Genomic DNA, 15,884 nt, shown 5'->3' with positions numbered 1-15,884 from the left:
CGTAGTCCAGTCTCGATAAAATTATGGCTCTGGCTATGGTGGCACTGCTGGTCTCACTCAGGAGAGGCCTAATAGACCTGAGCAGTATGAGATAATATTGACAGTTTTTTGAGATATAAGAGACTTGAGCTTCGGAACTCATTGAGGCTTCCAAATATACTCCCAGTGTCTTCACCTTCTCAACCAATGTAATCGGGGATCCTTTGATGTTGATAGTTTTATGCTCCTTACTGAGTTTTGCCCGGGTTTGTAAGGAGCCGCATATCATCAACTCTGTTTTATTCCCGTTAAGGCACATCCAGCTTTCCCTCATCCAAGCTTCGATGGTGTCATTCAGGGCAGCTACCTTCGCGTTGTCTTCAATGTAGCACCCACTGAATTCTATCCCCAACTGTGTGTCATCTGCAAAGTTTGTAAAAAAAAAAAAGCTCTGATCTCATCAAGCACTATGCAGAGATATCTTGTATAGATTAAAGAGCAGTGGTGATAGGCTTGCCCCCTGTGGGACGCTGCATCTTATGAGGGTTTTGTGGGAGGATTCCTGGCAAGGGAGAACACCAAGTAATCCACAAAAATTACCAAAAGAGCTAAAGAAAGACTGTTATGGAATTTATTGTTTGAACAAGAACTCTGTGAATCCAGTACGAATACAAAGGAATTGTTGGATAAAGACACTTTTTGACGCAAAGGAACTGTTGTTAAACAGAAACACTTTCCATCCTATCTAAAAATCAGGGGGAAGGGAACCACCCCTCTGTATCTAAGGGTCTTTCCTTGGAGAATACTTTTGTTGAAATCACCCTTCTATTTTGGTTGTGAGAATGTTTTGCTAACATCAAGTCAAAGACATTTCCTTGCCCCCTTTGTTTTTTTGTTTCTAGTGTGAGGAGCAGCTTAGGGTGTTTTGGACACAAGAACGGCTCTTAAGTTCCTAACCACTTCACACAGACTGATCTTTAGTTTTAGACTGTTTTCTAGATAGGGAAATTTCTTTTTAGAATAGGGCTAGAGAGGCGTTCTCCCAACGCATGTCTGTTTAATAAAAATATCTGACTAGGTTAACACCGCAACTTTGTGTCTGCCCCTCATTGCTGACCCCTCACATTATCTTCCATCCTGCAGCGCTTACTCTTCAGTGCCATGCCAACAGCCACCGTCCTAGCTAATGCTGCTCGTACACGCCTCCATGCCCAAACCAAATGACGCAAACATCCCATGGCCCTCCCCCTGCACACCACTGATAACCCTCAATGTCCAAGGACTTAACTCACCCAATAAGAGAAAAGGGATTCTTCAGCTGTTACGCCACTCAACCTGTGGCACTGCCTTCATTCATTGCAAAAAGATGAATCCCGCCTTTGACATCCCTTGTTTCCATGTCCGTTTTTTAGCATCCTGCAGCTCCAAAAAAAGAGGTTGCAATCCTCACATCCATGGCGCTCCCCTTCACGAAACCCATGATATGCCGGGGTCCTGAGGGCCGATTTCTCCTTCTTAAGGGTAGCCTGGGTGGGCACGAGTCATCCTTGCCTCGATATTTGCCCCAAATAAGGCACAAGACTCCTGTTTCAAGACACTGAGCCTGATCCTCTCTCAGATCGCCGAGGGCCATCTAATCATGGGTGGGGACTTCGACACCACACCAAACCCTTTCTTCGTACAAATCTTCACCGCCAACACAGACAGATTTTCGCAATGCCCACGCGCTCCTCCATCAGCTCCATGAATTGAATGTTGTGGATTATTGGCCGGTCCTTCTACCTGAGCTGTGAGACTTTTCCTTCTTTTACCACGTTAACAGGGTCCATTTGCACCTTCACTTACACCCCTGATGTCCCCAGCATTGATACCCTCCCTAAGCCCGGGGGTTTAGCAGTGGCCTTTGGATGCGTTAAACTTCTCCATGGACGATTCAGCCTGCGTCCTAAGCAGGTTGTTGCAGTCAAACAGCTTGCCAAGCAGTTTGGCCTGGACGTCTTAAGCAAAGCCTGAAGTACTCAACCAGGAATGTCTTCAGCTAATCGACCTTGTGTCATTAACCCAGAGAACACAGTCCACCTTACCAAGACCAGACTGGAGCATCTGACGTTCAACCCCCCTTCCATTCTCCCAACAGAATGGCAGCCTATCCATCTCCTATAAGCAAGTTTCCACCAGCCTTGCACATTATGGGCCACAGGGTGTGGAGTGTACTTAGCCTCCAAAGTTCGTATGGTATTCAAGGCTCTGAAGGCTAGGAAAAAACCCTGCAGTCCCAAGCATCCAATGTCTTGCTCTCTGTCAGGTGAAAAGGAAGGGAAGGTAACAGACTTCGACTCCACCATGTAGGCCTGAACCATCCGTCTCAGGTGTAGGGAGGTTAGACAAACATCTTGGATAAGAAGGAGTTGGCATGAGTTTTTTTTGGCAAGATCATAGTTCACTGAGGGAACCAAGGCATGCTTTTGGGATGCAGCCACAACAGGAGAAGCCACAGCAGGGTTGAAGGGAAGCTGGCTTTCAATCGGAGGTCCATCACCTATAAAGTGAATTCGCGCAAATTGGACTGTAGGTATTGCGGGTGCAGCCAGCATCAGACTCCACCAACTAGGCAATGGTTCGCTGAAAGTATGTGGCAGACTTGCCATAGGTTGGAGCTTACAAAATGTCTTGCTCTGGGTCCAATCCACTGCAATCTCTTATGCCAGATGCTAAATCGGCCAGGTCTACATCCAGGTCAAATAACTCCTCTGGAAAGTGTTGTCCTTTAACAGAGTTCAAACCCATAAAATATGAGGTCCACCCTCTTCATTGATGATCTGGCTCATCTTCGAGATGAAGTGAATCCGACATGTATTTCAGTGAAGCATCACGGCTGCTATCGCAGAGGTCAGCACAAAGGCAGAGACGAGCAGCGTGGCGATGGAGCATTCTCCATATTAGCCATCAATGCATGCCTTAAAATGAGACAACCTGAAAGAGCCCTAAGCAAGAAAACTACTTATTTGTAAGAGTGCCCAAAAGCATGACATGTAACCTAAAGCAGGGGGCACGGGGTGGGGGGTACTTGCTGGTATGTGAAGAAGTGAGCTGGACCCTAAACCCTGAGACTGTTTTAAGAAACATACTTGGGGCTATATCCCTGAAACCAGTTGCTATATAGATAATATTAGGGAAAACCAACATTTCCGTAGATAGGTCTTTATTCACATTGAGTTAACCCAATGTGACACTTGTATTATTAGAATCCTTTATTTATCGGATAGTTATCCTCACACCTGCTGTTGTAAATAAAGAGTTGAACTACCCAATGCTGATCCTTCGTACAGTAGTCCCACATTGCATTATGCCCAGTTGGCATAGCAGTGCCAGATTCAACTATGGCCCATTTGCTCCATTTTGTCCACTTAGCACAATAATGTCAATACAATTATTCCCAGTTAGCACCGTAATACCATATTTCATAGTGTTAACTTAGTAAAGCAAGGTGATATTCCACTATGCCCAGATCGCACAGCAGAGGCATGCCATGCCATGCTAGGGCAACATAATCTGACTTCATACTCCCACGTTACCACAGCAGGGTCAAATTTCCTTGTGCCAGTTTAATTATGCCTAGTTAGTACCAACCAGTAGGAGGAAGGAAGGGAAGAGGATGGACAGCAGGCTAGTAGCACAATAAAGAAAGGAAGGAGATTACTTAAATCTGGGCTATTAGGTTTAGGATCAAGAGTATATAATGATCAGATTATTTAGCCATTCGGAATGTGCCAGAGGCTACCATATCAAGTTTAGGCACGTCCCGATTGCTTAACAGGAAAAAATAGCCTGCCATACTTATGCAAATTTGATCCATCAAACTATAATTGGGGTCTGCAAACTGTGGCTCTACAGATGTTTTGGACTAGGACTACCATGATGCCTCAACAATAACTACACTGGCTAGGGCCGATGGGAGATGTAGTCAAGCACATTAGGGGGCCAAACATTGCAGCTCCCAGTACGACACAAATAGGTAAACCTTTCAACCAAAAATAAAAAGTGAACAACCTATTTAAATCACAATATTCTCTAAATATAGGTGCCTTTTGGTGAATTTGGACACATTTAAAATCTAAAGGGTCGTACCCACAATATGGAGAGAAGACAATTGGACACAACACTTAAAACAATATATAATATATGAAAACAATAAGGCTGGATGATGTGAGAAGAAGAAATAGCGCCAAAAGGCAGATGCCCAGATTTGAAAGGAAATGATGACAACAACTCTCCAAATAACTTACCACAACTTGCAGGCAAGTATTAGTCAACCAACGACATCAGAACAACTAATGTGAATACATTACACTCTTTATTGACTTGGAAAATAATATTAACAGGGCAAATAAAATAGAACGGTTTACAGGAATATATCAGACACCCATCTACAAATTGCTGCATTAGAAAATTAACAAAACTCTCGTTGTTATATGCATTTCAGCTTATAAATGTACAGCAATTTTTCACAATTTTGACAACTAATATACATTACTATATTCACAGATTGGACCACAGTGGGAATCTGTGTAAAAGAGATTAGATTTAGTGCTTGAAGATAGTAACAGAATGTAAAAGAAAACTATGAGAGAACTTCAAATGCGTTTTGGTGTGTGGGGGCGTTTAAGGGCAAAACAACTTAATTTTATTAAGTTGAATCATAAATAAAATATAAATTGGCTGAAATAACTGTGCTACTTACTGTACCTAATTCATTCTTTCAGGCTAATGCAGTTTATTCGGCTTAAAATAACGATACATGTTGCACACATCAGTTCTTGCAATGCATGTACATTTCAAGAATATTCATTGATCCATGAGAAACAACAGTACTTTCCATACCTGGAGTAAAGCTGGGAGTATTTCTTTCAGTGCTAGGCCCCAAAATTTTCACATGGTTAGCAGGAAACCATCCCTTCTGCCTTTTCTTCCCTCTCGCCTGTAGTAAGTAATTTATGAATGGTAAGTAGGGAAGACAATACAAGCCAAAATACAGGAGAGTCAAACACCAATGAATGAAAATATTTACACTAAAGAACACATTACTTACACCTCTAAGTACTGTTCCTCCCATGATTATTTATGATATTCCAGCTCTAACACAGCTAGCTTCGGAACGGTTTTGCCACTAGGGGGCGCAGCGCTGCTCCAGATGGCACCTCCATGCACCCCATGCGGACTAGACGTCAGGGCCAGTTTATATTGAGCTGTTGCACCCCATGACCTGACTTCTGCCCTTTTACCTACTACTCAGCCACTGAGGGACCGCAGAACAGATAACGTCTACAAGCTGTTTGCAGGAAGGGCAGGCTGGGATGGCAGTGAGGAATCCCAGGGAGGAACAGCCATCAGAAATAACATTACTGATCGACTCACTCATCTATCTTGCGGAAGAGATGACTACCAGGAAAATCACATAACGGGTGAGCAATCTAAACGAGCATAAATGCAGAGGCCAGTGCTTAGTTTGTAAAAGAATAAGTGCCAGGGCCCAAAAAATCTTGGCTCACTAATGTCAGCCAAGGCGGCCTGGCTCAGTGCTATATCGGCCCACCACCAGTCCATCACACTGCTGTGACAAGTGAATACTTAACAAGTCCTTGGTGGGCTTTGGGGGGGGGGTTGTTCTAAGAGGCCTGCTCTTTGTATTCTGGAGGTAGGGATAACCATGAGCATGCAATGTATCACCTGTGTAAAAAGAGAAAGGCTCCTCCCAAGTCTGACTGTGCTTTTTTAAGTCTAATATTTGTTGTGTTTAGCAGTCTATAAGATGTGGGGTCAAGGGGCTGCCTTGCAATCAGAATTCTGCCCCTGCCGTCCAAGCTGCTGCTAAGCTTTGAGTTTAGACACCCCAGGTGGACACTCTTCAGTAGCCCTCTGATACACCCAAGAAAGAAATTGTGATGTGCTATCATGTGCCAGAGCTCCCCATTACTATACATGAAGCAGGGCTATTGCCAATTAAACCATGAGTGCAGATTTTTGAAGTGTGCACACTGAGAACTAAACTACTCTGAGGAGCTAACCATTTTGAAATATTAGGAACTGGGCCTGGCAATTTTTACAGGTTAGGCAAGACTGAAAGTGTAGTAAGAGCTCACAAAATACCAGGTACCTTGCAAATCTGTGACAGTTAAAGTGAGCAACACAAAGTGCCCATTTGAAGATTTGTTTATATCCATGATATCCACTATCCTGATATGCAAAACAAGTTGTTTCAACTCACTAATGTTTTAAACATCATGAATAACAACTTGCTGGAGGTTAGTGACAAAGAATCTGCATATTTATCTTTGTTTATTACATAACATTTTTTAATAGTTGTATTGGTTTTATACACATAAGCATACCACCTTACAACTGTGGTTAAATTCAAATAATATACTTTCAATTATATAGCTGTCATATCACCCTGCCATCCCCCACCTCCACCCCAACTCCCCAAACCCACCCCGGCCCGGCCTACGTCAGACCCCCTCCTTCCATGCCACTTTCCTCCATCTCCCCCCTCTACACTCCCGTGTCATTCATGTAGCAGTCTCTTCCAGGTCTTGCATACCTTGCTCTGAGATGGCTAGATCAGCTACTAATTGTCTCCAGGCCTCCAATCCTCCCTAGTAGAGTGTACATTTCATGACCAAATCACTAACCCACTTCTTTGGGTCTTAATCGAAGATCATTGTGGTCTCTTTCTTAGAGGATACATTGCAAATTATTCACAGTCAAATTAGCGCCCCTGAAGAATTTCCCTTGATTTTATTGTATGAGAAGTGCGTGAGGAATGAAACATGTTGGGTTGAATGGGAATGGATTGGTGTGTTAGTGAATGGATCATTCGTATTTTAGCACATTTTTGGTCAACAATTGAAATTTTCGGTTAGCGAAAAAGCTTGTATTGTCTAGCCTGAAAACTTAGCCGAATAAACTGTCTACTTCAGCTGGCGCTTTTTCCTTGTGCATTCTTTTTTGTCTGATGTTTTCTGTAAAATCCACAGACTATGCAATGTATGCCGAAATATTAATTGCTTTTGCCTTGAATTTTAATTGATGTTCATGAATAAAATTGTACAGTTTTTACTAAATTTGTTGTCGAACGGTTGAATTTTCCTAGGTTAGCTTTCCGTTCATAACACAACACTTATAGAAAGGAGTGTCCCTCCTGAATTTGAGCACTAGCACTTGTTCTGTTGAGTTATAGGTTTGTATCCATTTTGCGGTGTTGCTGTTGGTGTAGCAGTATAATAGTTGTACCCCTACCTCCTTTTTGTGTTAAAAGGACCCCATTGCTCTGCTCCACATCTCATCCGTCATTTGCTCCCTTAGGTCTGCCTCCCACTTCTGTCTCGTTTGTCCTATTTCTTCCCCAACTCTAGACATCACTAGCTCACATATACCTGAGACTTCAGGTCCGCCTTCCGATTAGTCATAAAATGTCTCTATTACCTCGTCTGGCTGTAGGGGCGATTCGATCTCTGGCCACCTACGCCTGAGGTGCTCCCGGAGTTGGGAATACGTAATATGTAGACCTCTGTGCACACCTGTGTCACCCATCAGCTACTCAAACTCCTTTGGCCTGCCTTCTTTTAGTACATCTCCCACCATTGTTACCCCCTATGGGTTCCCACCATCTCCTAACACACAGCCTGACATTTTCGTCCATCCCTTCCAGCGCTACTATTGGTATATGTGGGGAACACAGTGTTGCATTCCCCATCATTCGACATGCCCTATGCCACATCATGCTCCCCAGGCGCAAAAGTAGGGCCGTGCGCGAATCGAGTAACCATATCACTTAGTTCAAAAAGAACAGGGCGCATTCCGTACGTAGCAACCTTGACTCCGGTGTCTGTCCGTCTGATAGCCATTTGGCCACAAATTGCAGCTAACCAGCTATAAAATACACCTCAAAATTGGGCAACTTTATACCTCCTTGCTCGTATGGGTTCTGAAGTTTCCGCAGTGCCACTCTACATCTCGAATTGTGCCATATGATGCGCCCACATATACCATGCAATTTCCTAAAAAACATCCTAGGTATCGCGAAAGGGACATTTGTGAAATAATTTAAGAGTCTCGGCAGCACCACCATCTTCAGTACGGCTGCTCGCCCCATCATGGACAATGGTAGTCTAGACCAAAATGCAATACACTTCTCTTATCTTGTTCACCGCCCTCACCGTGTTATGTATATGTTCTAACTTGTGGTCATGGTATATATCTACCCCAAGGTATCGAAATGTCCCTATTTCCCACTTAATCGGTAGCACCGGCAGCTTGTGTATCGGCTTCCCCACGTACCCACCCAGGGGGTACAAACTTCACTTCTGGGGGTTAATGGTTATACCAGACAGTGCTGCATATCGTTCCATTACGTCCAGGACATATTGTAAATTCTCTTCCGGGTACTGTAGGTATAAAAGCATGTCATCTGAATACAGCGAGATCAGGTGCCTCCCCCCGAAGTGCTTATACCCACCTCCCCATATTCCTGCCAGAAGTATACCGCTAGTGGTTCCAGCACTAAAATGAAGAGCATCGGTGATCATGGGGAGCCCTGTCTTGCGCCCTTAATTAACTGCCATTGATCAGATACCGTAGATCCAGTTTTAACTCTTGCTATTGGCTGTTCAAGATCCCTTGGTTAACCTGGAACCTATTATGGCCGACATCCGCAATTTCGCAAGTTACTACGGGTACAAGATCAATATCTCCAAATGTGAACTGTTTCCACTCACCCCTGCCACAAACAACTTATCCAATATTAGCTGATTTAAATGGTCCACAGTGTGGGTCCGCTACCTGGGTATAGTTGTGTCCAGAGACAAACATACACTATATGCAGACAATCAAGAAGAATTTTTGCAGACAGTGATAGCCAAACTTCAGTTGTGGTCTAAACTCCCAATTTCCTTATATGGCAGAGTGGTGCGTCTTAAAATGATTGTTCTCCCCAAACTACTATACTATTTTGGTAATATTTCCCTTTGGCCAGGCAAGGCATTCTTTAAAAAGCTTCAGTCACTAGCTACTTCGTTTCTATGGGCTGGGGGGACTGCGAGGATGAAATGGGTCAATATTCGAGGTGCGGTATTGCATCACCAGACTTCAAACTATATTATTTGGTAGCTCAGGCCAAATTCGCCAAACACTGGTTCAACCCTGATGATAAAGCCACACCTCACCCCCATTGAGATATATTCAGGTTCCCCTGCCGATCTTCGGTCTGTCATTTTCAACCCCAGCCATAGGGACCCCTGCAAGTTCGACCCCGTAAGCACTACTGCTCATGAACGGTCCAAGATATATAAAAGAATCGGGTGGCGGTTCCCAATTATCAGGAGGTTCCACTCTGGCACTTTCCCGGTATCTCCCCCACTTTTGACAAAGCACTGCAAATGACATGGGACTCGACCAAACAACTGAAAATGCAAGATATGTCCCCTGGGGGTACCTATCTAAGTCTGGGAGATTTCGAGAATACTGCGGTGGGCGGACAACTTAAACAACTTCAATACTACCGCTCGAAGGCTGCATTTGCTGCAAAATGGCCGACGTTCCCTATAGAACCCACCACACATGAATGCATGCGCGCCATAACGGCTACTAACGGGGGGAGGAAGAGAGTCTCCAACCTATATGCCCTAGTGCAACTGCACTCTAGCTCTGCAAATACCATAAAAACAACTTGGGAAACAGAGCTGGGTGCAACATTGAGCGAGGAACAATGGCTTAGATAATGCCAACTTACGAAATCCGTGTCCCTGAACTCTGGTTTACGACTGATACAATTCAAGATTCTTAACCAACCCCACTACACCCCTGCCAAACTGGCTAGGTTTGAGGTGGATTGTACGGGGGAGTGTTTAAAATGTGGTGCCCCGAATGCGAGTGCCTTCCATATGTATTGGGCATGTCCATGGATAACTACGTTCTGGGACTCAGTCGCAGACATCCTTGAAAAGATTACATCAATCCCTGCATCACTATCCCCCTTGCAGTATCTATTTGGGGACATAGGCAACGTGGCTGAAACCACCAGATGTCTATTTAAAGTAACTTGTATTGTTGCGAAACATTGCATACTGAAGTGCTGGAAGGCTACAAATGCACCCCGTATAGGTAATTTCCTTTGCGACCTCACTATGGTTAATGAATGTGAAGAACAGTATGTACTAACAGTATCAGCGACTTGCTGCCCAAGAACATTTGGACTCCTTTCAGAAACTATATGTGTAACATGCTATCAGATAGCGACTTCTCCCCCTCATCTACGCCTTGATCCACCGCTTCTTCAGTGATATATGACATGCATTACTCACCGTAATAGCATTTCTGATGATTGTATCTGCTTAGATTCACATGCTGTGCATATAGTTTGACATCCAGTGGTAACCGCAGAGTATGCATCTTGTCTTTCGAGAATCGAAAGGGGACATCAGCATGGGTGTGCCTGTAACATTATCCCTAATGTGATGTGTAGTGTACCCAAAATCCCTCACGCGTCGAGGTCCCTCCGATTGTATTTTTTCTGCCATGAGGGAGCCCAATAACTATTGTGAGTGAGTACATAAAAGAGAGAAAGTAGTAAGACGTCTATGTTCCTTCCACCCGAGCCGGGAGGAAGGGTGGGCGCATGTGAATCTAAGCAGATACAATCATCATAAATGCTATTACGGTGAGTAATGCATGCCTTCTGATGCTTGTTAATCTGCTTAGAATCACATGCTGTGAATAGACTAGCAAGCAGTACCCGGAGTTGGAGGTGGGTTGTGAGAAGGAACAGTAGTGAAAAGAGGTCTTAATACTGCTTGTCCAACCTGAGAATCAGACCTAGAATGAGTGTCTAGGCAATAGTGTTTGGTAAAGTTGTGTACAGAACTCCAGGTTGCCGCTTTGCAAATGGACTCAAGGGGAACATTTGCAATGAAAGCTATGGAAGCCCCAGTGCCTCGAGTAGAATGTGCTCTAGGCTAGAAGGGCAGTTCCCTCTTAGCAAGAGTGTAACCGAGTGTGATGCACTGGACAATCCACATTGAGATGGCTGATTTAGAGACAGGGTCCCCTTCTCTACCAGCTGCCACTGAAACGAAAAATTGGTTTGTCTTTCCAGGTAAAACATGACTGCCCGCGCATATCTAATGTGTGTAGGCTTCTTTCGGCCACGTTAGTAGGATACTGGAAGAAAGTAGGCAGTTCTTTCTTTTGGTTTACATGGAACTTGGAAATAAATGTAGGCGCAAATCGAGGGTGAGTGCGCAGAACCACCTTATTTCTGAACTGTGACGAAAGGGTATAGAACTGAAAGGGCATGTACTTCACAAACTCTTCTAGAAGTGATAGCCACTAGGAAGGCTGTTTTATAGGTAAGATCTTTGATACTAGCCTTACGCATAGGCTCAAAAGGAGACCCCATAAGTCTAGTCAATACCACATTTAGGTCCCATCCAGGAGACGGGTTAGAAATGGAGGGATGAATCCTTTTAACCCCTTCCATGAAAGCCTTAATAACTGGTATTTTCCACTACATCACCTTCTGTTGTGACGTAGTGTAGCCTGAGAGAGCAGCTAAGTGAACCTTCAGGGAATTAAAAATCAGGCCCGAGTCTAGTAGGTGAGTCAGGTACAATACAATGTGAGTGGGAGAGCAGTCAATAGGATTGACGCCCTTGGAAGTGCACCAGATAACAAACCGCTTCCATTTACTGGAGTAGCTGTATCGGGTAATAGGTTTTCTCGCCTCCCTAGTATGTCCATGCATTTCTGAGGGAGTTGTAGGTGCCCGAATCCTATGACCTCAAAGCCGCTAAATTCAGGGTTTGCGGGCATGGGTGAAGAGTCTCCCCCTTGTCCTGAGATAACATGTTGTACGGGCAAGGCAGTTTCATTGGAGGAGATAGGGACATCTCCATCAGATGAGAGAACCAGGGTTGGCGGGCCCACATAGCGGCCACCAATATCATGGTGACTGGTTCCTGGTGCATCTTGTGCACGATCTTGCTGAGTAGGAGAGTCAGGGGGAAAAGCGTTAACAAATTTCCCTGACCATGTTATACAGAGACCATTCCCCTTGGATCGGTTCTGGGGGTACCGGGAGGTGTAATCTTGGCATTGAGCATTCTCCAGAGTTGCAAGTCGATCTCTGGGAAACCTGATTGTGCGAAAACGTTGGAGACCATGTCTTCGTGTAGTCGCCATTCGGACTCTACGGGCAGTGGGAAGTCTCTGCTCAGCACGTACGCTAGAAGATTGAGTTCCCCTGGAACCTGTTGAGACAACAAACATCCTGTGTTTGAGAGCCCATTTCCAAATGTTTGGGACAGCTTGGATAGCCCTGGAGAGTGTGTGCCCCCTTGATTGTTCAAGTAGTACATGGCTGTGGTGCTGTCTGTGAGAATCAGGACAGTCTTCCCCTGTAACTGTATCTGAAATATTTTCAGTGCTTTGAAGACGGCTAACAGCTCCAACAGATTTATGTTGTTGGATTCTACTTCTGGGGACCACACGCCATGTGCCCTCTGCTGAAGCAGGTGAGCCCCCCCACCCTGTGAGAGATGCGTCTGTCGTGAGAGTGGCTTCTACTGCGGGTGGTGAAGGCCTTTCCCTTCAAGATGTTTTCCCTCTACCAGCGCTGCAGAGAGAGAACGAGGGCTGGCGAGACAACCACCAGATCTTCCCATTGTCCGCTGGCCTGACACCACTGGCTGTTGAGCCACTCTTGAATAGGATGCATGCCTGGTCGCGCGCAAGGAACTAAGTAACTGCAGGACGCCATCATTCCCAACAGTCGCATGGCTTTGCGTACCGTCACCTCTCGACCGGCTACATATTAAGGAATCTGAAACAGCATGTTTTGAACCCTCTCGTTTGAGGGGAAGATAAGGCTGTCTTCTGTTCGAATTAGAGCCCCTAGGAACTGTTCGACTTGACTGGGGTCTAGGCTGGATTTCTTCACGTTTGATGGAGAATCCCAAGCTGAATAAGAGGTCTATTGTCTTTTGAGTGTTCAACAGGCATGTTCCGTAGGAATCCCCCGTTATGATCCAGTCGTCGAGGTAAGGGTAAACTGGAACAGATTCTCTGCACAGGTGCGCTGCTGCCACTGCCAGCACCTTTGTAAACACCCTTGGTGCCGAGGCAATGCCAAAGGGGAGTACTTTGAACTGATAGTGCTTGGCCTCTATCATGAACCTTAGGTATTTTCTGTGTGCCGGCAACATTGAAATATGAAGGTATGCATCTTTCATATCCAGTGTTGCCATGTAATCCCCCTGTTTTAGCAGAGGGATTACCTCCTGCAGCATGACCATACGAAACTTTTGAGGTTTGACAAACTTGTTCGCCGGGTCTAGCACAGGTCGCATGGTGAGATACTTTTTGGGTACAAGGAAGTACACTGAATAAATACCCTTGTTTACCTGTAGAAGAGTGACGACTTCTATGGCGCCCTTTTCCTACAGGATCTCGACCTCTTGCAGCAGGGTGCATAGGTGTTCCGGCATCAGGCATCAGGCATCTTGATTTTGACAGTCTGAATTGAGGTAATCAGCAAAATTCTATGCAGTACCCGTGGGCGACGGTCTTGAGCACCCACTGGTCTGTTGTTATCCCCTCCCATGCATGAAGGAACAATGTTAGACGTCCACCAACCGGGGAGGCTTGGGTGGGGACCCGGAACTGAGGGTCATTTCTGACCTGAGGCCGGGGAGCCTCTGGGTGTGGAATTCCGGCCTCTACCCTTTCCACGGCATTGTCCTCTAGGTGGATTTGTGGGGGTGGTGGTGGTATTGGATCCTTGTCCTGAAGACCAGTTGTTTCCTGAACCATTTAGGTTTTGAGGGGAGCGGGATTGCCCCCTAAAGGAACGAGAGCCATCTCCTCTCTGTTGTGAAGGCCTTTGGGCAATTTGGTTTAAGGTCTTGAGAGTCTCATGTTCCTTCTTAGCTGTCTCAAGCGCTTCGTCCCTGGTTTTGCCGAACAGGTTAGTTTCTTCAACCGGCTTGTTTATTAAGGCTGCTTGGGTTTCAGGCTTAAAACCAGAGTTCCGCAACCAGGCGTGCCATTTTAGTAGTGTACCATTGTCCTTCTCGCTGTTTCATCAGCATCCAAAGCGGTCTTAAGAATGTTGTGGTTAACTTGCTTGCCTTCCGATACAATTGCGAGCAGTTTAGCCGGCATTGGCTCAGGGACTTCTTGAAGGCCCTCTTGCAGCAGGTTCCACTGTACATCTGAGTAACTAGCCAACAGAGTTGTGGCTATTTGGGTGGAGAAAGCAGCAGCAGTCGTAACCCTTTTTCCCAGTCCATATAACTTTTTCCTTTCTTTATCAGGTAAAAAGGAAAATGTTCAGCTGCCTTACCTGTAGACAGGGGGACACCTGCCCTCTTTCTCGTAGTCGTAACTACCAGAGAATCTGGAGTGGCATGCCCTTTAATGTAAAGGGGGTAGTTAGCAGAAGGGCGAAATAACTTCTGTAGCCTGGGATTAACCACCCTGGTCTGGGCTGGTGCAAGCAATGAAGGTGACAGGCGTCTCTTGATAGCGTTCAGTAAAGGAATGGCCTGACTAGCAGGAGGCTTTTCTTCAGTATGTCCTCTACAAAATCCGAGTCCTGCACAGCATACTTTGTGGCGATTTGAAAATGTTCAGCTGCCTTTGTTAAACGCCATCTGATCGTCCACCAGTGAGGCCTGACGGACTGGAGTGGTAGGAGGGGAATCCATACACAGAGCGTCAGGGTCTGGGGTACGAGTAGGGGACGCCCAAGGTTTATTATCAACCGGATGGCTGTCTTCCCAATTATCCATGGGATCAGCAGGATCATCAATAGGATCCCAAAAGTCATCCAGCATGTAGGTATTGATAGGAACCTCGTCATCAGTAAGGTCAAAAACATTCTCTTCATGGGGATCCTCAAAGATCCTCTGAAACGTAGCCATAGGAGTAAAAGGAAGCTCCTAACGAGGCCTCTTGGGAGCGAACCTCTCTGAGAACTCAACAAACTTCTCCAGTCTGTTCATGCGCCCCTCAAACTTCTCCCTGGTCCATGATGATGAACCCGAGGAGTCCAGGGGAGGAAAGGGATCTTCTTGACGACTTTCCTCTTCAGAACATTGAGATAGTCTTTGATAAAAGACAAAAGGCTCGCAGAGTACTTTTTTCGAGGCTCTGGGGGTTGTGACGCGTCTAGTTTCAACTGTTCCTTTTGTTTAACTGCCGAAGTGATCCTCGTGATACTATCGCTGATGCTCGGGGTTACAGGGAGATGTGCCGTTTGAGCCGGTGGCTGCGCGGTGGCCTTATGCAGTGTCAGAGCTTTCTTCTGAAGTGTCTCGACGGCCGTGTGTGATTTGATGCTAGCTCCCTTACTTTTGGACTGCCCGGACGCATGCAGCTGACGTGGTTGCGCCGAGGGCTGCCCATCATAAAAAACAGCAGGCACCACCGAAGTATCTGACGTGCCCGTTGGCACTTTGGAGAGCTTCGACTGGACCGCCGAAGCAGAACTGTGGGGTGTATATTTAGTGTGGGAATTGGGTGCATCCCTATCACCAGGATGTATTGTCCCCATATCAGGACTCACGTCGTGCCTATTAGGGCCGGGGACAGACACTGCGGATCGAGAACTCTCCACGGTAAGGTCAATGGCCTCCGAAGTGGAGCCTTGGTCATCGCTAATCCCTTTCTCACATTCAGCGGCTGTGGTGGCAGGGGAATAACTTTCGGCCTGCGACATACCGTAGGCTGCCCACAGCTTCAAACGGTGCTCCTTAATGGTCTTGGGCCTTAGGAGTTTACAGGCCGCACAGGATGCCTTGTTGTGGTCGAGGGGAATACAATTGTTGCACCGACGGTACTTGTCTTTGCAC

The 15,884-nt window shown here is 45.8% G+C and overlaps 1 protein-coding gene across 7 annotated transcripts in view; it reads right to left on the bottom strand.

The window, feature by feature from the left end:
* ITSN2 (intersectin 2) overlaps window positions 1-15,884 on the bottom strand; it is a 2,589,317-nt gene that overhangs the window by 469,422 nt on the left and 2,104,011 nt on the right. For all 7 annotated transcript variants that reach the window (XM_069605851.1, XM_069605856.1, XM_069605854.1 and 4 more), the window contains one exon: window positions 4,861-4,957. In XM_069605851.1, the coding sequence (XP_069461952.1) occupies window positions 4,861-4,957 (97 nt within the window). The remainder of the gene's footprint in view (window positions 1-4,860; window positions 4,958-15,884) is intronic.

Source organism: Ambystoma mexicanum, chromosome 4p (assembly GCF_040938575.1).
Source record: "Ambystoma mexicanum isolate Mex_15411 chromosome 4p, UKY_AmexF1_1, whole genome shotgun sequence".
Taxonomy (NCBI): Eukaryota; Metazoa; Chordata; class Amphibia; order Caudata; family Ambystomatidae; genus Ambystoma; species Ambystoma mexicanum.
Note: the sequence above shows the minus strand (reverse complement) of the source record. Positions and strands in the feature narration are given on the sequence as shown.